A 23,556-nucleotide genomic window follows, 5' to 3' on the forward strand; every position below is an offset into this window, starting at 1 on the left:
GGAACCCTTGTGTTTGCAGCCCCATAGGTTGTGGCTTCCAGCCATTGGGTAAGTTTGGGGGAGGCTTGGTGTCTCCTGATGGCTCACTGCCAGGCCCTGGACAGCCTGTGGGTGTCAGGGTGCCACAGGCCTGCCCAGTCCCTCTGTCCACACCACTCACTGAGGCCGTGGCCGGCTCTTCCAGCTCTGATCAGGTACATCCGGCCCGTGTTCGTGTCTCGGTCAGACCAGGACTCTCGCAGGAAGACGGTGGAAGAGATCAGGAGGCGGGCACAGTCGGCGGGCAAGTGGCCACAGGTAATGCCACCGCCTGGGCCTTGATGGTCTTCCAGCGCATGTGAGCAGGGGCACTCTTCCTGGGTGCGGGGCTTTGCTCCGTTTGTCTTGGTGAGTGTGTGAACCCAGGAATGTGCTCAGCGTTGCTCGGGGTGCTGTTGGTTTTGGTGCCTGGGGTTTAAAATCAGAGGAAATGCAAAAACGGTTCTGCATCGCACCTCAGATGGAACCGCGCAGGCCCTCTGCCTTCCCAGCCCGAGTGTGGCCACTGACTTCCACCCCTGGCCTGAGCTGTCCCTCCTGCGTGTCCCTGTGGGCAGCAGCGTGGCCTGTTCACTGAGAGGCTTTGGGTCTGCCCATGCTCTGATTTTGGCTTTTCATTGTTAGGGGCTGGGACTTCACAGGCCCCCAGCTTCTGGTTGCTGGCCCAGGGTGGCCCGCTGGGGTCTCAAGACTTCCAGGGTACCCCCCCCCCCCCCCCCGTGTATGGGCCTCTCCCCCTCCCCACGAGCTTCCTGCTGCCCTCCTGCGCTTGCTGGGGGCCAGGCCTGAGGGAGCCAAGGCCGTGCTTTCCAACAGGTGGGGAGTTTCCTTGAGTCAGTCGGAGTGAGTCACATGCAGCATCCACCGCCGTCACTGTTGGTTCTGTGGGCCTCTCCCACTGGCCCTCCAGCCGCGGTACTCCCCCGCTGTCTGCCTCTGTTCCCATCGGCACGGGTACCACCGCAGCCTTCCGTGGGGTGTTGTATTAACTGCTCCTGGGGTGGCCCCTCAGTGACCCCAGCTCCAGGAGTGTGTGAGAAGACGCAGGCTCCTGCCTACTTACGTCTTTAAAACCAGGAGGCTGGAGTCCTGGGCACGCCCCGTGCCCCGAGCTTCCACCCGAATGAGGTGAAAGAGTCTAAACCGTCAGTAGCAGAGACAAGGTGCCGGGAAAATTGGCACCTGTGTTCTCTGAATGATCATGTGTGGTCTAATGCTGACTTTTTTTTTTTCCTATTTCAAGATAATGATTTTTCCAGAAGGAACGTGTACAAATAGAACCTGCCTAATTACCTTCAAACCTGGTATGTTGTTTCCTCATTTATTTACTTTTCTCCTCTGGGAGGGGGAAACATTAAAGTGATATTTTTAAGTAATGTCATATGTTGATAATAAAAATCTCTGCTATTCTCATATATGCTGGGGTTCTCAGAAATATTCCTGAGTCACAAGATAATTTTAATGCACCATTTTTAAAAAAGAGAAAATATAGGGGCTGGCGTTGGCTCAGCGGTAGAGCGCTCACCTCGCGTGTGCGGGACCCTGGGTTCGATCCTCGGCACCACATAAAAATAAATAAGTGAAATAAAGGTATTGTGTCCAGCTACAACTAAAAAATAGATATTTTTTTAAAAAAGAAAATATAATCAAATGAAGAAGAATTTTTAAAAATCACAGAATCCTAGAACTCGGGCCATTAACTCAGGTGTGAGGAGGCTGTAGAAGTCTGGACTCTGGCTGAGGTGCGGGGGTTGGCTTTGCTCAGGTCCAGGTGAGCAGGGACCGGGGTCTGTGGGCCTCCTCGCCTCCCAGGCTGGCTCAGCCTCCACTTGTACCAGTGATGCCTTCCCATCTGCCGTTTGCTCTTCATGGGAACCCAGGGGCAGAGACCTGCGCTGCCCTCGAAGCCCAGCTGGACTGCTCCCTTCTCACCAGAGGGGGGCACCAGATGCACAGGCACCCGGGCCTCCTGTGGCGCTGCCCTGGCTGTGGCCTTGTGGCAGCAGAGGGTGGGCAGAGTCCTCGGTGATGCTGGCGAACTTGTGTGGAGCTCTGCACAGCCCCGTGTGCTCGTTAGTGGGTGCATTTGGAGACGGGTGGTTCTTGTGGCCTGCATTGACCCTGGTGGGCGGACAGGTCCCAGGCTGCTCTGGGCCTTGCGGGGGCTGCCCTGCCTGAGGCTCAGCAGCTTGGCTCCCTCTGGGCTCCTGGAGTCCTCCATCTGCCGCTGCTGCCCGTGGTCCCCGCCTGGCTGCAGCTCCTCTGCAGACGCACGTGGCCTCGTGCCCGACTCTGAGCGCAGAGGACAGAGGACAGCTTCCCTGGGCAGCGGCGGGGTAGGCAGTGGAAAGCCTGTGCTCTCTAGTGACCAGGAACAGGAGGGCCCCAGCCCACGCAGGGGTCTGTGAGACCCCACACTCAGAACCCCTGGCCCTAGGTGTGGCCTGTGACCCCGGCTGGGCATCCCCAGGGCCATCTAATGGGAACCTTGGTAATCTGAGACTGGGGTGCATCCCCAAAGCCACCACAGACGGACCTGGAAGTGAGTTTGGGGTCTGCATCCACACAGGGCGTGTGCAAGGGGCAGCCCCACTGCCACCCCTTCCTCGGGGCACCATGGCCAGGGGAACACTGTCTGAGAGGAATCTCCCTCCTCAGAGCAGCCACCGGCTTCTCTTCAAGGGCAGCTGGCCTTCATGTGCCAAAAAAGGAGGACTGTAGGCCCAGGGAGAGCCAAGCCCCTGAGCAGGTGGACAGCATCAGAGAAGATCAAGGAGGGTCGGGTGCCGCAAGCCGTGCAGTGGGCCTCAGCTGAGCACTTGTGAGGGTCTCCGTGAAGATAACATGGTGGGCAGAGTCTGGGTCAGGCAGGCTCCGGTGTGTCCCCAGGGCTCACAGCCCAGGACAGTGCCTGAGCAGCCAGGGCGGGTCATCATCTGGACTGCAGCTCCATGAGGAGCCCGGGTCAGGACCTGCTGTCACCGCCCCTGGGCATCCAGCTGCTGGCCCCCGGAGCCTCAGGATGAAGGTGGCTGGAGACTGGTCCTAGCTTCTCCAGGTGGTGGGTCACCACGGGAGGGTCTGTCCTCCTTGTGGGAGCAGCCATGTGGTTTCTCTGACCTGCCAGGGCTCAGCCAGGCAGACACGGGGCCTCCAGCCAGTGTGAGCGCTGGTGGGACCCCGGTGACCTGCAGGCCCTGAAACCTGGGAGGAGCCGCCGCCCGTGCTGGAGTCCGCCTCAGGGGCTCAGGACGGGCAGCAGCAGCGTTGCTCTGCAAGCTGTGCCAGCCCCGGGGTCTGTTTCTCCACACAACTCCCACCTTCACCTGACACGCATGTTCAAATGCACATGTTTTGCCTGAGTTCCAAAATGGACATGTGAAATTTGAAGCAAAGTTTTTTCCCTTTGATTATTACTGAGTTGTATTGGTGGTAACATTACACATGGTCATGAGGGTCAGCTGGGCCAGGACAGCAAATGCCACGCCCCATGCTCAGTCCCAAGAGGTAGGACTGCTTTCACCAGCGAGCGCTTTCGAGGATCTGGCCTCCTCTGCCAGGTGCCAATGCTGGGTTGGAGCCCAGGTCCATCTGGCTCTCCCCTGGTGCAGGGCCGCCCCTCCATCAGACACACAGAAATGGCAGAGGAGCTGTTTCTGTCTGCTGCTGAGCCCACAGGAGAAGAGGCGCCTGCCATGCCAGACACCAAGGTGAGCCCCAGTGGTCAGGCCAGGGACGGAGGCGAAGGCCAGACACCGACTGCGGGTGGATGTCCTGCACAAGGCAGAATCTTAGCAGCCTGGGCCATCAGCTCGGACACAGCCCTGACTCTGGTCGGCCACTAGGGACAGAGAACTGGCCTTAGAGACAGTGTTGCCGCAACCCCGTTTGTAGACAGCTGTGCAGAAGCCTGAGCCAAGAGCAGCCCCAAATCCCTTTACTGATGAATGGGAGGGCCCTTGGAGGCAGGAGGCACTTCCACAGTGTCCTCCTGCGAGGTCCATCTGTGCCTTTTATCTGGGCTTTCCTGGCAGCTGGGTATTTGTTGTTGATATTGTTTTTTTGTTTTCTTATAAAACTTTAAACAGAAATTAAGACAGAAATAGAGCCTCACAAGGCCATTTGTGGAGCTGTGCTGTCCACTGGAAGACACTGCACAGTGTGTGTGGGAACTGAGCAGGGCAGGTGACTGATGTCCACTGGCCTTCCTAGGCCCCGCTGCCCTCCTCCAGGCCCTCGGGCTGACCTGCCCACACAACCAGGCAGTGCCAAGGCCCTGCCCTGCAGGACGGAACGCTGGCCTCCAGGACACTTCCAGTCTGCACACTTCCAGGAAGGGACTGGCCAGGGGCTGGGAGTGATGGCCAGACATGCGTCGCGGGTCTGCCTCTTGTGCTCCTCCGTGTCCAGACCCCTGGGTCTTTGGGGCAGCGCCCACCTGTGGAAGTGGTCCCATTCTGGAGTCCACTGGAAGACCTGGTGGAAGGCTGCTTTCAGGCCACGCCCGCGGCCTGGCAGTGAGATGGTTGTCCTCTCTTCGGCAGGTGCATTCATCCCTGGTGTCCCTGTTCAGCCTGTGGTGCTGCGATACCCGAACAAACTGGTAAGTTGTGTTTCCTGGAGCTGGTGTTGCACACTGTGCAGGACAAGGCTGCAGTGTCCAGGTGTACCTGCCTTTCCCTCTCTCTGCACCTTCTGTCCACCCAACCTGGTGGACGGAGTTCAGCAAACGCCACCGCATGGTCACAGCCCAGAGGGCAGGACAGGCTCACATAGGATTTCTGGATAGGAGCCTGTCTGCAGGTGCACGGCAGATAAACCTGAGTTCTGAAATGTCCCTGGTGTTGGAGCATCAAGTCCTGCTCTCGCAGGTCATGAAGCAGGCCTCTTCCCGCCACGGCCCACCCTGACACTTTGGTGAGAGGCTCTCTATGCTTGTCTCACACTCAGGCAGTTTTTAAATTAGGAACATCTCAATTCTGGAAGGCTAGGGGCTCGGGGAAAGGGACTGGGTGGCTTTACAGAGGCACAGCTTTGCCGTGCCTCTGTTCCCTGCGGAAGTATCCCTTGTTTAAGAAAACACAAGAGGCCAGGCGTGGTGGCGCACGCCTATAATCCCAGTATCTCAGAAGGCTGAGGCAGGGGGCTCATGAGTTCAAAGCCAGCCTCAGCAAAAGTGAGACCCTGTCTCTAAATAAAATGCAAAATAGAGCTGGGGATGTGGCTCAGTGGTTGAGTGCCCCCGAGTTCAATTCCCAGTGTCCACACACAAAAAAGAAAACACTCCAGACTTCTGGAGTGCCTTGGGGACGGCACTGGGGCAGAGAGCCCAGGTGGACCAGTTCCAGCCCAGCTGCACCCTCCCCCAGCTCCTGAGTCCTGCAGATGCTCCCCCGGGGCCAGCTGCACCTTCTGCCTCAGGGCAAGTGTCCTTCCGCCTCCCTCATGGTTGGAGCCCCAGGCCTGGGCTCAGTGGGGGACACCTGGTGTCTCTGGATGGAGAAACCTCCCTCGAGGTGGGCTTGCAGCCTGCAGGGGCTCTTCCTGCAGATATTCTATGACAGCAGAGCAGTGCTCATAGAAAGAAAAGGCTGTGGCCCACGGCCCCAGTGCAGCAGCAATGCAGGCCACCTGTGGGCACAGGGGTGCAGCCGCGGACAGGGCCAGTGCAGACCCAGAAGCCACGAAGCTGACTCTGGTCCTTCCTCACGGGTGTCTCTACCCGCAGCTCTGCTAGTGATACACCCTAGTGTGCAGACCCAGGTCTCCCGGGTGAGCCTGCCTTGGTGTGGCTGCACACGGCTCTCACTCGCATCTGTGCCCTGTTCCCGCAGCTGCTCAGCTGCAGGAAGACCCCGTGACGACACATCCATGCTCAGACCTGCGTGGAGGATTGGGGGAGGGGGAGGGGTGAGTAGAAGCCGGAGTCATTCCTGGAGCTCCCCAGGCAGGTGACTGGCACATGCTGACGGGGCAGCCAGGTCTCAAGTTGGCCACAGTCAGAACAGAGGTTGGTGCTGTCCCTCCCCAGCAAGGGGCTGACCCAGGGAGCACGTCTGTGCTGGAGTCATGGTGTGGACCCCGAGGGTGCAGGTGGGTGCCACATGGGAATAGACTACTGACTGCTTCCCACAGCCAGGTGCGGGCAGAACCAGTGCAGGCAGGACCAGGACCAGTGCGGACAAGACCAGGTACAGGCAGGACCAGGTGTGGCAGGATGAGTGTAGGCAGGACCAGTGCGGACAGGACCAGATACAGGCAGGTCCAGATACAGGCAGGACCAGTGTAGGAAGAACCAGGACCGGGTACAGACAGGACCAGTGCAGGCAGGGTCAGTTTAGGCAGGACCAGTACGAACAGGACCTGATACAGGCAGGACCAATATAGACAGGACCTGGTACAGGCAGGACCAATGTAGACAGGACCTGGTACAGTCAGGACCAATGTAGACAGGACCTGGTTCAGGCAGGGCCAATATAGACAGGACCTGGTACAGACAGGGCCAATATAGACAGGACCTGGTACAGTCAGGACCAATGTAGACAGGACCTGGTACAGTCAGGGCCAATGTAGACAGGACCTGGTACAGGCAGGACCAATATAGACAGGACCTGGTACAGTCAGGACCAATGTAGACAGGACCTGGTACAGTCAGGACCAATGTAGACAGGACCTGGTACAGTCAGGACCAATATAGACAGGACCTGGTACAGTCAGGACCAATGTAGACAGGACCTGGTACAGTCAGGACCAATGTAGACAGGACCTGGTACAGGCAGGACCAATATAGACAGGACCTGGTACAGGCAGGACCAATGTAGACAGGACCTGGTACAGTCAGGACCAATGTAGACAGGACCTGGTTCAGGCAGGGCCAATATAGACAGGACCTGGTACAGACAGGGCCAATGTAGACAGGACCTGGTACAGTCAGGGCCAATGTAGACAGGACCTGGTACAGTCAGGGCCAATGTAGACAGGACCTGGTACAGGCAGGACCAATGTAGACAGGACCTGGTACAGTCAGGACCAATGTAGACAGGACCTGGTACAGGCAGGACCAATGTAGACAGGACCTGGTACAGGCAGGACCAATGTAGACAGGACCTGGTTCAGGCAGGGCCAATGTAGACAGGACCTGGTACAGTCAGGACCAATGTAGACAGGACCTGGTACATGCAGGACCAATGTAGACAGGACCTGGTACAGTCAGAACCAATGTAGACAGGACCTGGTACAGTCAGGACCAATGTAGACAGGACCTGGTACAGTCAGGACCAATGTAGACAGGACCTGGTACAGGCAGGGCCAATGTAGACAGGACCTGGTACAGTCAGGACCAATGTAGACAGGACCTGGTACAGTCAGGACTAATATATACAGGACCTGGTACAGGCAGGACCAATGTAGACAGGACCTGGTACAGGCAGGACCAATGTAGACAGGACCTGGTACAGGCAGGACCAATGTAGACAGGACCTGGTACAGGCAGGACCAATGTAGACAGGACCTGGTACAGTCAGGACCAATGTAGACAGGACCTGGTACATGCAGGACCAATGTAGACAGGACCTGGTACAGTCAGGGCCAATGTAGACAGGACCTGGTACAGGCAGGACTAATATATACAGGACCTGGTACAGTCAGGACCAATGTAGACAGGACCTGGTACAGGCAGGACCAATGTAGACAGGACCTGGTACAGTCAGGACCAATGTAGACAGGACCTGGTACAGGCAGGACTAATATATACAGGACCTGGTACAGTCAGGACCAATATAGACAGGACCTGGTACAGGCAGGACTAATATATACAGGACCTGGTACAGTCAGGACCAATGTAGACAGGACCTGGTACAGTCAGGACCAATGTAGACAGGACCTGGTACAGGCAGGACTAATATATACAGGAACTGGTATAGTCAGGACCAATGTAGACAGGACCTGGTACAGGAAGGACCAATGTAGACAGGACCTGGTACAGTCAGGGCCAATGTAGACAGGACCTGGTACAGACAGGGCCAATGTAGACAGGACCTGGTACAGTCAGGACTAATATATACAGGACCTGGTACAGGCAGGACCAATGTAGACAGGACCTGGTACAGGCAGGACCAATGTAGACAGGACCTGGTACAGGCAGGACCTGGTACAGTCAGGACCAATGTAGACAGGACCTGGTACAGGCAGGACCAATGTAGACAGGACCTGGTACAGTCAGGACCAATGTAGACAGGACCTGGTACAGGCAGGGCCAATGTAGACAGGACCTGGTACAGGCAGGACCAATGTAGACAGGACCTGGTACAGGCAGGACTAATATATACAGGACCTGGTACAGTCAGGACCAATGTAGACAGGACCTGGTACAGGCAGGACCAATGTAGACAGAACCTGGTACAGGCAGGACTAATATATACAGGACCTGGTACAGTCAGGACCAATGTAGACAGGAACTGGTACAGTCAGGACCAATGTAGACAGGACCTGGTACAGTCAGGACCAATGTAGACAGGACCTGGTACAGGCAGGACTAATATATACAGGACCTGGTACAGTCAGGACCAATGTAGACAGGACCTAGTACAGGCAGGACCAATGTAGACAGGACCTGGTACAGGCAGGACCAATGTAGACAGGACTGGTACAGGCAGGACCAATGTAGACAGGACCTGGTACAGGCAGGACCAATGTAGACAGGACCTGGTACAGGCAGGACTAATATATACAGGACCTGGTACAGGCAGGACCAATGTAGACAGGACCTGGTACAGTCAGGACCAATGTAGACAGGACCTGGTACAGGCAGGGCCAATATAGACAGGACCTGGTACAGTCAGGACCAATGTAGACAGGACCTGGTACAGGCAGGACCAATGTAGACAGGACCTGGTACAGGCAGGACCAGTGTAGGCAGAACCAGGACCTGGTACAGACAGGACCAGTGCAGGCAAGACCTGGTACAGATGGAGCCAGGTACAGTCAGGCCCAATATAGACAGGACCTGGTACAGGCAGGGCCAGTGTAGGCAGGACCAGGTGTGGGCAGGACCTGTTTCAGGCGGGGCCAGGTATGGGCAGGACCCGTGCTGGAGCAAGGGCAGCCTGGAGCCTGTGAACGTGCTGGAGGGCAGCAACACAGCAGCTCCATTCTGTGGACGAAGGTCCCTATATTCACTGGAGGTGGAGAGGCAGGGAAGGGGTCGGCTGGGACTGAGGCAGACCTGGAACCGCAGTCTTGCTGCCAAGAAGAGAGAGACGGGTGTTTGCAGGACCTGGGACATTGGGACCCAAGTCCACCTGGGAGGAAGAGACCCTGGGCCTCTGCAGGTCAGGGGGCTGGCAGCCCACGACACCTAGCTCAAGGCCTGATGGTTCTGCTCCTCTCCTGCCCTCAGGACACCATCACATGGACCTGGCGAGGACCCGGAGCGTAAGTCGTCCCCACGTCCTCTTGTTTGTCCTGTTGTTCTGTGGAAACGTGGGCCCTCTGGGGTTCCCTGTGCCTGCGTCACTTTTGCAAATGTGAAAGTTGCCGTTTGGTAGTAGTCAGGTCCAGCCCACCGTGAAAGCCAATGGCCCTGTGGGGCCCCACCCTAGCACTCTGGATTTGGGGACTTAGAGTTCTTCGGCTTCAACACCCTCAGGAGGTCACCGAGCTCTTCTGTTCCATCCCTATCATCAGCTCGGTAGCTACCACCGTCACCTGGTGGCCAGGTGTTCAGGGTGGGGGCTTCTGCTCAGACATGGGGCTGGGCAGTGCTGGATGGCGGAGGCTTTCGGGTTGGCATCCCTGACCCCTGGGACAGCCACACAATGGTTAGTAGCCCCACAGAGTAAGAAGAGCCGCAGGGGGAGCCCAGGACGCCCAGCTCCTCTGGGCCTCCAGGACCCTGGTGTGTGAGCTGGTGTTTGGAGAGAGGAGAGGTGGGTGACGAGGTCCATGAGAGAACAGGGCAGCCCAGGGACTTCAGGGGGAAGCAGGACTGGGCCTAGGCAGGTGACAGGTCAGGTGTCCGCCCTTCTCGGGATGAAGGGTCAGGAAGGGCTCCTGTGGGGGCCTGTAATGGAGCAGAAACAGGCCCATGCAGAGAGCTAGGAAGCAGGCTCCAGGGTGGGCCTGGCACTCTGGGGCTCCCCCTTCCAGAGCCACGATGCCAGCTGTACACAGAGGTCTCGGAGCCAGGCTGCAGGGGCAGTGGCAGCACTGGGCTCTGGAAGACGTGGCCTGGGGCTGGGTCAGGTGTCCATAGATGAGGTTCCCTGAGCAGGAGGGCAGCTGGAGAGGACAGCAGGTGAACAAACCCAAGGCAGGACAGCTCTGGGACACTGAAGACCACGGCATGCTGGAGCTTGGACTGGGCCCCGAGGCTCTGCGTCCTCCTGAAGGCTGCTCCCTGCCCAGCAGCGCCCTCTGGAGGGGTGAACCGGGAGGCACGGCTGCAGACTCCAGCCCTGCAGTCGTTCGCGGGAGGAGCCGAGAGCCTTGTTAACCAGTGTCACCGATCTGTTCAATGTTTTAAAGGTTGAAAATCCTGTGGCTCACCCTGTGCCAGTTTCACAACCAAGTGGAAATTGAGGTATGTGTGGTCACGGTGTTACCCAAGGTCATGTTCAGGTCTGCCCAGTGGTATCCGTGCTTTCCCGGGTCCGTCCAGAGGCACAGAGTGTCAGAACAGCCTTCAGCTTAGAGCTGTGTAGACACAATGTTGAAACTGTTAAACTGAGGGCCCTTCATATAATGTTACAAAATGGCTAGGAGTCTGCCAGCTTTGACCCGCTGTGGAGCGCCAGTGCCATAGTGTCACATTCTGGGCTGAAACAGTGTCTCTGGATCTCACCCCTTTCTCGGGTTCCCTTAGAGGGGCTTCCTGGTTACTCTGCACCAATAACCTCATGTCTTGAATGATCTGGGACCATTCAGACAGGACTTTTTTAATCAATGAGGAAGCTAATCCTATCAATCTTTTATTGTGGTTAGTGTAGCTTAAGTGTGTAGAAAGCTAGCACCTATGCTATAACTTTGCTTTCAGTTTTACTGGCACTAATACCGCTGAGTTCATCCTGCTAAATACGTCTGGCCGTCGTCCTGATGGCATTTGGTTAGGGCATGTCTGCCAGGTCCTCCGCCCGTGTGCTGGCTAACCCACCTGGCCGGGTCCGTGCACTGTAGGATTTTTCATGAGTGAAGAATAGCTTGAAAGGGACCTGAGGCAACACGGTGCACAGAGTCAAGGATGCACCCCCCGCACCTTCCACAGACATCACAGGGCAGTGCTAGCTGGACAGCTGACCCAGCCAGGCTGCCCACTTCCCAGGGAGGTCAGCCCCTGTGACTGCAAAGCCCTGAGCCAGCCTGGCAGCTGGGGTGGGTGCGTATGTGGCCCTGGAGCCGGGCCAGGTCCAAAGGCCCGGTGCTCCCAGCTCTCTCAGAGCTGGTGGCTCATTTCGCGAGAAGAGACCCGAGTGGCCCCGGAGATGCCTGTGTGTACATGCGTGGCTTGTGTAAGGGGCTAAGACCATGGCAGTTGACGGGACTTTTAGATAAAGCAGGAGTGGCAGTGTGGAGTTCCACAGGGAGCGCCGACGGGCTCTGGGTGCTCCTGCGTGAAACAGGTTCAAGGCGCCAGGGAGGGTCTTTGCCTCTGTGTGCAGGATGGGGTTGTCGACATGACCTCAGTCATCTAAATCTCGGGTCTCAGGCACCATGTGTCCACAGCACGATTTATCTTAATTTCAAAATAGCAAGTGACAGAAGGCTGCCAAGAGTTTCTTCCAAATGTGTAGACAAGTGTAGTTTGTCAGAGAAAACTGTGACCTTGGGAGGTGGAAATGCAGTGCCCCAAGACCCACCTCTCGTGAGGTCAGAGGTGAGCATATAGAGGAGCTGGGTGGCGGGCGTGTGTGTTATTAAGGTGTACGTAGGTGTGTGCAGTGCTCACATTGTGTGTAGTGCTCACGTTGTGGGTGTGCAGTGTGCACATGTGGGTGTGTGCAGTGTGTGCATGTGCAGTGTGCACGGGTGTGCAGTGTGCACATGTGGGTGTGTGCAGTGTGTGCATGTGCAGTGTGCACGGGTGTGGGTGTGCGGTGTACACAGGTGGGTGTGAGTGGGGCACTGCTAACCTGCCTGGGCAGACCTCGCCTGCCGGCCTGCAGTTCTGTCAATGGTGGCTCCATGCGATCGGGCTCTGTGCTGTTGGCCTCTTGCGCTGCCCCTGCAGCTGACCTGCCTTCTCTGTGCCCAGTTCCTCCCCGTGTACAACCCTTCTGAGGAGGAGAAAAGGAACCCTGCACTGTACGCCAGCAACGTGCGGCGCGTCATGGCCGAGTGAGTGAGCGCCCCGTCCCCGGCAGGCAACTGTCACCCTGTCACACCAGGAGAGCAGGTGCTGGGCCCTGGCGGGGAGCGCTGGTCCTCTGCCTCGTGCTGCAGGTGTTTCTGCCTGTTCACCATGTAGAAGGTGGTTAACCCTTGCTTCGTTTGCAAGTTCAAAGCTCCCATTGGCACCTGTCCCCATGTTTCTGCTGCAGCCCATCCCAGCCCACAGGAGCACTAGCCCTGGCAGCTCAGGGTCGGAGCCTTGCACCCAGGCCTCTGAGTTCACCCCCACATAGGCTGCCAGTGTTGTGTCCCCCACAGGCCAAGCATGGTACTTCCCGCTAGCCTCGTAAGACCACAGTCCCCCAGGGGCACGAGGTGGGCAGGGCGGGCCTGTCCCCACCTGCTCTCACACGGTTCTGTGCCTCTTTGAAGCAGGGCCTGGCCTGTCCTCCCCCTCGTCCCCTCATCGCAGGCCAGTGATGATGCCCGTGGCACCCCCTCTCCCTTCCTCAGGCACCAGCCCTGCTCGGTTCCTGACCCACAGGTCTGGGTGGAGCTCCAGGCACATCTTCTGGTCGGGGGCAGTGCCTCTTGTGGGCTTGGTGAGGGTCCTGCTGGCTCTGGGAGGAGGCAGGGACCAGGTGCTGCCTCTCCTGCCCAGAGCCTCCTGTGGTCTCGCCCACCTTGCTGCAGGTTCCCACCCCCAGACCTGGCAGGGCTGGCTGCAAGGCCGTCCTCTGCTCCCCACAGGGGAGGTGCCTTTCCCTTTAGTCCCCTGCTGGCCACACAGCTCCCAGCCCTTCCCAGTTCCTGGGCCCCTGCAAGGGACACAGGTGACAGGAGCCCGCCGTGCCATGGCTTTCTGGCCCTGGACGCTGCCTCTGGAGTCGATGGGGTTTGCAGCCGGATACCGAACCCTGAAAGCTGGCGCTGAAGGGGTCGTGCCAGCACCCTGCCTGGGCACCTTGTGCTTCGGGCCCTCCTTTGGGTTCTTCTTGTCAGTGTTCTCTGACCCCTGGGCTCCCCGAGGGTCAAGGCCCCAAGGACAGGCGGGTCTGTCCAGACCTAGGGCGTGTGCTCTGGCCGCTGGTCAGTACCCGTGCGGGACCTGCCTGTTGGGGTGCTCACCCTCATTTCGGCCCCCACCGTGATCAACGTCACGTTCTCACTCAGCCTTTGGCTTAAGGACATTTGTGTGAGTACAGATCAGAAGTGGTGGCCTCCGTGGGCCTCACCGGGGAGTGCGTGCTCTACAGAGCAGCTCCCGTCCTGGGGGCACCAGGGGGTGGGCGTGTGGTCAGTGGGCACCACTGCATGGGCGTCTGATTGGAGCTGGCTTGGGAGAGGCCCCCTCAGGGCATGGCCCTGAGAAGGGGGTGCCCCGCTGCCCCCAGGCGCCCGGCCAACCCCGCACTCTCCCACAGGCTGGGGCTGTGCTTCTGCGCTGTGGACACACACGGCCAGGCGCAGCCTATAGGTGCTCCCCTGCGGCCGTCCACCCTGGTGCCCTCAGACGCCCCAGCCCCCTTGCCCAGCTGCTGAGGGGGACTGGCCAGTGTGGGGAGGCTGACGGTCCCCTCCTTGCAGGGCCTTGGGCATCTCCGTGACCGACTACACATTCGAGGACTGCCAGCTGGCCCTGGCCAAGGGACAGCTCCGCCTGCCCGCTGACACCTGCCTGTTGGAGTTCGCCAGGCTGGTGCGGGGCCTCGGGTGAGTGTCCTGGGACCCCCCAAGCGAGGGTCAGGACCCGGTGCAGCTGAGGCACAGGGCCGATGGCCCAGGAAGTGACGTTTGTGCCTGCTCCAAGGTGACTTAAATATCAGCCTCAGTCCACATAGAAGGGCCTTAGAAGCCCTCTGTGGTGGGCATCAGCTGTCCCCCGATTCCATGGGTGTCCAGAGAACGGGCAGAGTGGCCAGCACGTCCCTGTTGCCCTGAAGCCAGGCAGCCCTGCACCTGCTGGCCCAGGCTCTGCCTCAGCCCGGCAGCCGAGGCCGGTCCTGCTGTATGGGTAGCTGAGGGTCCTGAGGAGCCTCCGGAGGGGTGGCAAGGCCCCTGGTGGGCTTCTTGAAAGAAACCCCTCCTTATTTTTTTTTAGGCTGAAGCCTGAAAAGCTTGAGAAGGATCTGGATAAATATTTGGAAAGTGCCCAGGTGCAGAGCCGGGAGAGGCTGGGCCTGCCAGCGTTCGCCACGTTCCTGGGGGTCCCCGTCTCGGACACACTGGAGGAACTCTTCTCGCTCTTTGACGAGGTGGGGCCGCTAGAGAGGGGTCTTGGTGCGACACCGGGCTTTTTAGAATACGAGAGGCCTTTGCTGTGGCTGGAACACACCTTACCCAAGTTTGAGAGCAGAGGAGGAGCCCTGCTGCCCAGGGCCAGTGTCCAGCATGCCCCTTGCCCGAGGCCAGCACCAGCCGGTCCTGCTGTGCTCCTCGGTGTGTGCAGAAGCAGAGCATCCGAGCCTTCCCTCCCAAGACGTGCTGGTGCTGTGGGGTCTCGATGGGTGTCTGAGAGGCCCACACCACACAGCCAGCCCAGCCCCTCCCAAGTCCCGTGCCCTCCTCGGTCACACACTGGCCAAATGAGGGTCCGCGGTCACGTCACCGTGGCTCTGAAAGGTGCCTTGCGAGGTTCAGAGTGGCGGGCAGGCAGAAGCCGGCTACGCCTGCTCATCATCACAGGGTTGCCAATTGTGCTGTGTCCCGTGTGGCACGGCACCTCCTGTGAGCTAGTCTGGCGAGTTCGTGTACATGACCGGCGGCCTCAGTGTGGCTGTGGCAGGATAGGGGAGCCTGTGAGTGCCTGGGACACTTCGGTCCCTGGGTCATGGATGTCACCGTGACCCTGGGTTCACATCCTCCCCAGCCAGAGGCAGTGCTGACGGAGCATGGGCCAGTCCTACTGCCTGCGCCGCTGGGCCTTGGCTGTTCCTGCTCAGGCCTCCCGGGGTGGGTTCCCAGCTTGTGACAGGGACTCTTGGTCAGCTCTCATGTCCCCAAGTAACCCACAGCGATGTGTGGGGTGTTGATTTTTATTTTCTGCTCTTTCAAATGCATGGTGGTCATTTGAGGTCAGAGCATGCCCCATTTCACCTGCAGGGCCTCAGACCCAGAGGCCCAGCTGTCCCAGAGCTGGACACATGTAGCCATTGGGTCTAGTGTGGCTACACCTGCCTGGTGCCCGAGCTGCTTCCAGAGACCAGCACCCTGTACCCCAGGCCTTGAGAGCTGGACCAAGGCCACTGCAAGATGGCCACCACATTCCCTCAGAGGGTGCTCAGGACCTTCGCCTGCCTGACCCTGGGCCTAACGGCTGCAGTGGACAAGGGGCAGGGGTAGCAAGAGTGACAGTCCTGTGCACCCAGCACTCTGCTTCCTGAGCTGATGGGCGTCCTGCTGCATGTGTCCTCCGCTGTGTCCCGCTCACCTGTGGTCCCTGCTCGTCCCTGCCTTCCAAGTAGGGATGTGTCCCACCGAGACTTGGAGCAGGTGGCTGAGGGTCTGGGTGGTCAACTCCGCTTGGTTGGACCTGGACCCTGTGTTCCAAATGCTGAGGTCTCTCCACAGCAGGCAGGTGCGCAGAGCCCAGCAAGCGTGGCTGCTTGGTTTTCTGACCCGTCTTGGCAGGCAGCAGGCCTTTCTCACCTGCTCTCCTTCCTGGAGAAGCTGTGCCCGTGGCCTGCAGCCCTGAGAGTCGACCATGCGTACAGGCACGCACAGCAGCTCCCACACAGAGCCAGCTGGCCAGCAGGTCCTACCAGAAACCCTCTGCGAGCACACCGGCCTGCAGGGCGCCTGGTCCACCTGCCTGCTGACTGGCTGCCCACTGGGGAGAGCAAGCCCCTGAGGGCGTGTCTCTTTTACAGAGCGGAGACGGCCAGATGGACCTGCGGGAGTACGTGGTCGCCCTGTCAGTGGTGTGCCGGCCATCCCAGACTCTGGACACCCTCCAGCTGGCATTTAAGGCAAGTGGGGTCCCACGTCAACAATTCATGGGGACAGTCAGGTGCCGTCACATCAGACCTGAGACACAGTCTCACCGCCCCTCGCCAGTGGCAGCTCTGCACCCAGCCCCCATCGGCCTTTTGACCAACAGAGCAGGGCTCAAGAGTAAAGAGCTGCCCAGCCCAGCTCAGCCCAGTCACTGAGTCCCCCAGCCAGGCCAGTTTCTGCTGGGCCTGGACCTCCTCCCCCCACCCGCAGGCCTGGGCCCCTCAGGGCTTACCTCGCCAGCCCTGGTACCTGGGGTGGAGCTGGGCCAGCTTGGCCCGACTAGAGAACCCCCCTGGTCCCTCTGACCGCACACCCTCCACAGCCAGGCTGGGAAATGCCTTCACGTGCCAGGGTGGCCTATGTGGGTCACACTGGGGGACTGACAGGGTGATGTCAACATCTGGCCCCAGCAGGCCTGGGCAGGCCACTTCTGAGGCCTCTGTTCTGACAGCCTGGCCCATCTCGGGCTCGTGGGAGGTGGCACTCTGCAGGGCCTGAGCTCATCCTCGGGTGGCACTGTGGAGGCCCCACCGTGGGTGGGCAGGTAACTGTCCTGGAGAGGACGTGTCTCCACAAGTCTCCCCGGGCCTCGCCTCTGGGTGGCAGCACCCTGCCTTGGCCGCCTGGCGCTGGGAAGTCACCTCTCACGTGCCGCCTGGCAGAGTGCCGAGGCCACTGCCACGCCTGCCCGGCTCACCCGCTGCCACGCCTCCTCACCCCGACTGCTGCTGGCGCCAGTCGGGCCCTCGTGTCCCTGCTCTCTGCGCCCGCACAGGCCACCACCTCCTAGTGGCTCGCCCCGTCCCTCCTGCTGGCCCCGACATCTCCCAGCCCTGGTCACATGCAGGCAGCCTGGTGACGCGGGCCTACACGGATGCTCTGTGAAGGACCGGGTGACACAGCTGTGGCACCTTGACTGGTTCCCCACGTCATGGCTCAGGGCTGCCAGCAGCTCTGAGGACGCAGGGCACACACACGAGAGCGTCCCAGAAGTGGGGCTTTCGGGCGATGCGGGCACCCTGGGCCCCCAGTCTGCTCCGTACCCGAGAGAGCCCTGACGCCTGCGGAAGCCCCCGGAACCTCCGGAGGAGGAGAGGGAAGCCCAGCAGTCCGCCGGCCCGGCTGCCGCCCTGCCCTGCTGCCGCCCTGCCCTGCCGCCGCCCTGCCCTGCCGCCGCCCTGCCCTGCTGCCCAGCCTGTAGATCACCAGCACTCAGTCCAAGTTTCAGCCTGGGCACTCCAGACAGCCCGTCCAGGCCCATGGGCCTCCGCTGTGCCGCAGTTCACACTCTGGCCAGTAGGTGGGGCCAGAGGCACGCTGCTCTGCCAGGGCCCGGCCTGCGCTCCTCTGCTCTGGCCTTCTGTGGACTCAGCATGGCGCTCCACCCCAAGCCTAGATTCTCAGGGCCAGTGGTGCTGGGGGGAGTTCTGGGCCCGGCTCTGCTGGTCGGTCTGCTGGTCAGTTGTAGCCAGGCATTGGCAGCCTCCTTGTCTCAGGCCAAGGGGCACCAGGTCCTGGAAGGTAGAAGTCAGGGGCCTGGGCACAGCCCTGCCTGGGGCCCAGCATTTCTGAGAAGGTGGGGCCATGGCTGCTGAGGGCTGGGACATCTAAGGACGGGTGCACCAGGCCTAGCCAGGAGAGGGAGCCTCAGTGACGCCCCGCTGTTCCCTGTAGATGTACGGGTCACCTGAGGACGGCGGTGTAACTGAGGGTGACCTGTCCTGCATCCTGAAGACTGCCCTGGGTGTGGCAGAGCTTCCTGTCACCGACCTATTCCAGGCCATCGACGAGAAGGGGAAGGGGACAGTCACATTTGGTGAGTGGAGGAGGGGTCACCTGCCCCAGCAGCAATCACATGGCAAAGGCTCTGGCCCAAGAGTGCTGGGAGGGTGAGCCCAGGAGACCTGGGGACAGGACCAGAGCCCCTGTCCCTTCCACTCACCAGCCTGGCCTGTCCTCTCATGTGGCCCCGTGGCGCCTCAGAGGCACAAAACACAGAGCCAAGCTCTGCCTGCTTCGAAATTTCGGAATCCACAGAGATTGCAAGGTCTCCCCTCCTGGGGACACTGTAGCTGTGTCCCCAGCAGCCACAACCCTGGATCTCAGTCCACCTGGCCCAGGAGCAGTCTGTCAGGAAAGATGGAGCCTGGGGTTGGGCGCAGAACTGTTGCCGGTGTGCTGGACACAGCGGTTCTCCCCTAGAGGACACCTTTAGGACATCTGAGCGGTGTCCTGGGTCCAGCACGGCTCCACTGGCAGGCCAAACACTGAGAAATGGCCAGGCTGATATTTACATCGCAGTGTGGAATCAGCAAACCAACCCCGAGGTGCCTCCTCCCTTGTGGAGGGAGTGACATACATCGCATCCTTTGGGGACACTCGTGGGTTTGGGGCTCCTGCCTGTGACCCTGCGGTGCCAAGGTCCTCACCATGGTCTTCTGAATCTTCACTCCCTCGACTTCTAAAGTGGGTGCAGCAGTCTGTCCTCAAAGAATTGCCTTAAAGCAAATGAGAAATCCCATGCTCCAGGACACCGCACCCACCTCTGAGGGTCCAGGACGGAGCGTGGTGGGGACAGGAGGAGCCACGGCCTCAGGCGGCCCAGAACTAGGTGACGGCAGGGATCCCCACGGACAGGTCCACAGGGCAGGGGCACACAGAGCACCCTGGTCACCTCCAAGTCAGCGTGTGTTTTACTGAAGAAGCAGGACAGACATTCGCTGCGGGAGGCCGTGGAGATCTCCAAACGGCCAACGATCGTGTCTTCTTTGGGGATGCTTTAAAAATTATGTCCAAAGTCAGACCCCAAGTGTGTGAGCGTGAAAGTAGGTGCCAGTGTGTGTCTGTGTGCCGGCCTGTGTCTGTGGGAACAGGGTGCTCTCCCGCTGGGGCACAATGCCAGGGTCCGCGAGGAGGGCCCTCGCTCTCGCCAGGTCCCAGTGCCAAAGCGTGTGCAGTTGGCGGCACCACCTCCAGGTGCTGCCCAGACACAGCCTCAGCCCAGAGTCCACTTCGCAGGCGCTGAGGACAGGGCATTTCTATTGGGCTCAAAGTCACCAGTTTTCCCTAGAGGGTCCCCAGGACAGGTTAGCTGAGAGGACCAGCCGCTGTCCCCCCTCGTCCCTCAGCGTGCAGCAGAGACTGAGGCGCAGGTCCCCTCCCCCAGCATCTGCTTCCCTGCTGCCCTCCCCAGGGGACAGGGGATGCCACGTGAGCACAGGGGAGAGCCAGGGGCCAGGTGTCTGCTGCCCAAAGTCCGGTAACCGAGGTGCCTCTGCTTCTTGCAGCTGACTTCACCGGGTTTGTGGACTCGCACCCCGACTTCGCAGAGGAGTATCTGTACCCCGACCAGACGCGACACACGCACTGCACACAGACCCCGCCCGGGCCAACCCCCAACGGCTTCTGTGCCGACTTCAGCCCTGACAGCTCGGGCTTCGGGAGGGAGCCTTGTTGTAAGAAACTGGACTAGGACAGAGGACCCGGAGGCCGTGGCTCCCTGCCACCCTTGCCTCCCGTGGCCCGGGACACCTGGGTGCACTCTCCTCTCGTACCCTGAGCGTTCGCGCTGCACGCCCAGGCCCCGGGGACTTGGGGTTGTTGCTCTGTCCCCTTGTGAGCAGCCTGTGTCGGGAGTCCAGCCTTGGAGGGAGCTGCGTGGGGCGAGCTGGGGGCGGCAGGTGGCCTCACCTAGAGCACCAGGTCCTCTGCGTGTCCCCTTCTCTGCACGTGGCACATTCGGGACAGCCGCTCTGCTCACGCTGATGGAGTGGCCCACGCGTGGTCCCAGACCTCTGCCCGCCTCGCGGGCTGCAGCTGGCAGTGCTGTCACCGACACACGGTCCACTGTGTGGGAGCTCCTGGTCTTTTATAAACTTCATTTAGGTACTTTGGAACACATTCAGCATTTTTTTAAAAAAGAGAAAATTGTTTTTCTACTTCATTTTTCTTGTTGGGTCAGAGCATATTTGTTTACCAGCCCTTTTTTGATAGACGGAGGCCAACTCGCACCTCGATGACATTTCTAGCAACCTCTCCCAGGAAAGCCCCTCAGGCCTGTGGGGAGGCTTGGCCACCGGCGTCCGGCCCCAGGACACCTCTTCTGCTTTCCTTAATCCTTTTAAAATCCCCTTTTTTTATAAACGTTACCAGTTTGGTGTTTCTGTTTGAATATAGTGAGATCCATTTCATCAGAGCTCAACCTCCAGTCACGGCCACGCTCACTGGTGAATGAACCAGGCAGAAGGGGAGCCGGAGCGGTCAGTTCATCTCGGGTCCCCCCTCCTCCTCCAGCAGCTGACACTCCAGGCCTGGCAGGGAGGCCCCCTGTCCCTGGCCTCTCCCCCGTTGCTTGGTTTCTGTGGTGACTTGGGGCACCGCAGAGCCCCCGAGTATGGCTGACCGGCCGTGGCAGGGCTGTAGGCTCCAAAGTCTCCTCCGTCCTGGTCAGGCCCAGGCAGATGCCCTTCCTCGGAGCACACGGTGGCCACGGGTCTCTCTGAGCCGGCTCTGGGTCTGTTTGGAATTTGTGCTTTTTTCCTGAGATGAATTGGGTTTCCCATCTGGGGCACTGCACAGGGAGTGACCACCAGGCCAGAGTCACGGGGTGGCTCGGGCAGCGCTGAGTGGGCAGTGCCGTCAGAAGGCCCACCCAGGCTCCTGGCTCCTTGGAGGGGATTTGGAGGCGGCCTTGGTGCCCAGCCGGCCACTCACAGTGACAGGCAAAGGCTCATTTTTAGAAGAGAAAAGCCTAGAAATGGCTCATGAAGGAGGTGATAAACTAAGATATTCCAAGGGAGGGCCGCGCCCTGCCCTGCCGTCTGAAGATGAAGGGTTTTCAGGAGAAAATCTCTGAGACAGACTCGGAATGGATGTTTGTTCCTCCCGATTCTCTTCCCTTGCGTGGCGACCTGGGGTCTGCGGCCTTCACCCCGCGGAGCCACCACATGAAGGACGTGGTTTTCTGTGGAATAAAGCCGTACGTAGAGACTTGAAGGCGTGTGGTGTCGTGTGCCCTGTTCTTTGGAAGGGTGACAGTAGACATTTCCTAGAACCAGCCAAGATGCAGTTCCTCTCCGTCGCTGGCAGGTCTGGAAAGCGCCGTGATTGAATGATGTAGAAAAGGCTTTCTTGGAGCGAAGGGGTGCTCCGGCTAGACCGTGGCGGGCACAGAACCAGGCGGGCGCGACACTGAGCCCCACCCAGCGCTTGTCATTTGCTGTCCTGGCTGGAAGCCAGACCACCCCCAGGTTCGTGCAGCTGAGCTTGGCTTGTGGGGAGGGGGCAGAGCGAGCCCAGCACAGCCCCCGCTGGCCGCCAAGTTGGCTCCAGTGCCCTCTCCCCCAGCTTGAGTCACACCTGCACGTGACTTCTCCCAGAAGGCCGGTCCACTTCTGGGTGAAGTGGATTCTGTGCAGGCACAAACCCATCTGTGGACCTTCCATGGGGAAACTGAGTCACAAGGTCACCGTCCCACGCCTGTTGCTGTGTGAAATGACAGCGTGCTGCCCACTGACGCACATGCTGACCGCAGCTTGGGCACTCACCTGGCCACGCGAGGGCGAGCCGCGGCCACCACCATCCTGGTAGTCACAAGATCTGACTGGTGTGCACAGCCCCCTCCTCACGCCCACTCTCTTCCTCTTAGCCCTGAGCAGGCGGCCAGGGTCTTTGCCCTCCTACCCATTGTCACAGCCTCGGTCATGAGAGACCAAGGAGGACCCGAGGGCCTCGGGGCCCAAACTGCAGCAGCCCCATCTCCCCCTCACCAGCCGCCGCCTGATCGCGCAGCACCTGTCTTGCCCCTAGTTCAGGAGGGGGCAGCCCCCATTGCTGATGGCCACCTACACTGCAGTAGATCAGCTGTGGTCCGAGTGGAGGCGTCCCACCCTGGGAACCGACCTTCAAGCAGAGAAGCCTGTGTGGAGGGCCCATAACCCCCGGGGCACAGGGGGTGTGCTGCGTAACAAGTGTGGCCACTGGGATTGGGGTCAGCAGTAGCTTCACTGCTGGCTCGTGCCGTCCAGGGCAGGCCGGCTGCAGCAACACCGCCCTTCACGTGTCTGTCCTGGGCCAGCAGAGTGCCCTTCCCAGGTCCTGCAGCCAGATGGCAGAAGGAAGAGGGGTCAGAGCACGCCTAGATGTTGGCTCTCCCCTGTGGAGGAGCAGGTTGGTGCCACTCCTGCTTCACGTGGTCACACCTGAGGCCACAGACGGGGTGTGATCCTGCGGGGAAGGGGAAAGGGACACTTGATGGTGGCAGCCAGCCACAGTGATCACAGGACGTGCCAGGGGGAGGAGCCATGCCTAGCTCCTCCCAGCACGACTCACTGGACGCGAGAGGACACCTCCTGCTCGGACGGCGATGGGTGTAGGTGGCCCCTCAGCCGGCAGCACCCTGAGCCTGGCCCTGCGTCCTCACCTCACAGGGACTCCAGGAGGCTGCAGCCAGGCTGCCCTGCTTCAAGTCACAGCCTCCATGGGGGAGGGGGCACAGGGCACAGGGCACAGGCAGGGAGACCGAGGGGCGAAGAGGAAGCAGGTGTGAGCCGAGCCAGGGCGCACTTCCACGCAAGGACGGAGCCGTGGGATCCGCCCGCCTCCAGGGGTGACAGGTCCCTCTCAGAGCCATGCCAGCCCATCCCGCGCCTGCCCCTGACCAGCTGAACTCAGTGGTGACCTACCAGGCCAGCTGTGGGCTGTCGACCCTGTGTCACTGAGCCACCCTGGACCCCCGTCCCTCTCACGCCACTGGGGCAGGATTCTGCCAAGTGGACTCAGGGTTGGGCAAGAGGCACCCACCCCCTCATACCAGGTGAGACCAGTGGGTGAGACACTGGTGTAGGGACTATCGAGGCAGGGCACCCAAGACAGCAGGAAACAGTTTTATTTGGCTGCAGCCAGGCTCAGAGGTCACAGCTCTTGCTGTGATCAGTCAATCCCCTGCACCCGAGTTCAGGGAGCTTCAGAGTTTTAGACCCAGCGTGGAAGGGGAGGGGCGCAGAAGCTCACAGTCTGCAGCAGTTCACATAAAAGCAGCTTGTTCTCGCACTGTTCTGGGCACGTTAACCCTTCAAGGACAGCGACTGGGAAGGGGGGAGCTTCTCCTCCCGCTCTTTCCTCCCCCTGCCAGCTGTTACCATGGAGCCCGATTGTAACTTGTCTTAGAAATGTAGACATCTCTGTGAGGCCAGCTCT

At 59.8% G+C, this 23,556-nt stretch overlaps 1 protein-coding gene across 1 annotated transcript in view; it reads left to right on the forward strand.

The window, feature by feature from the left end:
* Lpcat1 (lysophosphatidylcholine acyltransferase 1) overlaps positions 1-21,354 on the forward strand; it is a 78,397-nt gene extending 57,043 nt beyond the window's left edge. Inside the window, exons 4-14 of the mRNA XM_077109405.1 lie at positions 185-297; positions 1,283-1,343; positions 4,584-4,642; positions 9,437-9,471; positions 10,564-10,618; positions 12,287-12,369; positions 13,951-14,076; positions 14,465-14,618; positions 16,233-16,331; positions 18,034-18,175; positions 19,647-21,354. Coding sequence (XP_076965520.1) covers positions 185-297; positions 1,283-1,343; positions 4,584-4,642; positions 9,437-9,471; positions 10,564-10,618; positions 12,287-12,369; positions 13,951-14,076; positions 14,465-14,618; positions 16,233-16,331; positions 18,034-18,175; positions 19,647-19,831 — 1,112 coding nt within the window. The 3' untranslated portion in view covers positions 19,832-21,354. The remainder of the gene's footprint in view (positions 1-184; positions 298-1,282; positions 1,344-4,583; positions 4,643-9,436; positions 9,472-10,563; positions 10,619-12,286; positions 12,370-13,950; positions 14,077-14,464; positions 14,619-16,232; positions 16,332-18,033; positions 18,176-19,646) is intronic.
* Positions 21,355-23,556: the final 2,202 nt, after the last annotated feature.

This window comes from Callospermophilus lateralis, chromosome 5 (genome assembly GCF_048772815.1).
Source record: "Callospermophilus lateralis isolate mCalLat2 chromosome 5, mCalLat2.hap1, whole genome shotgun sequence".
Taxonomy (NCBI): domain Eukaryota; kingdom Metazoa; phylum Chordata; class Mammalia; order Rodentia; family Sciuridae; genus Callospermophilus; species Callospermophilus lateralis.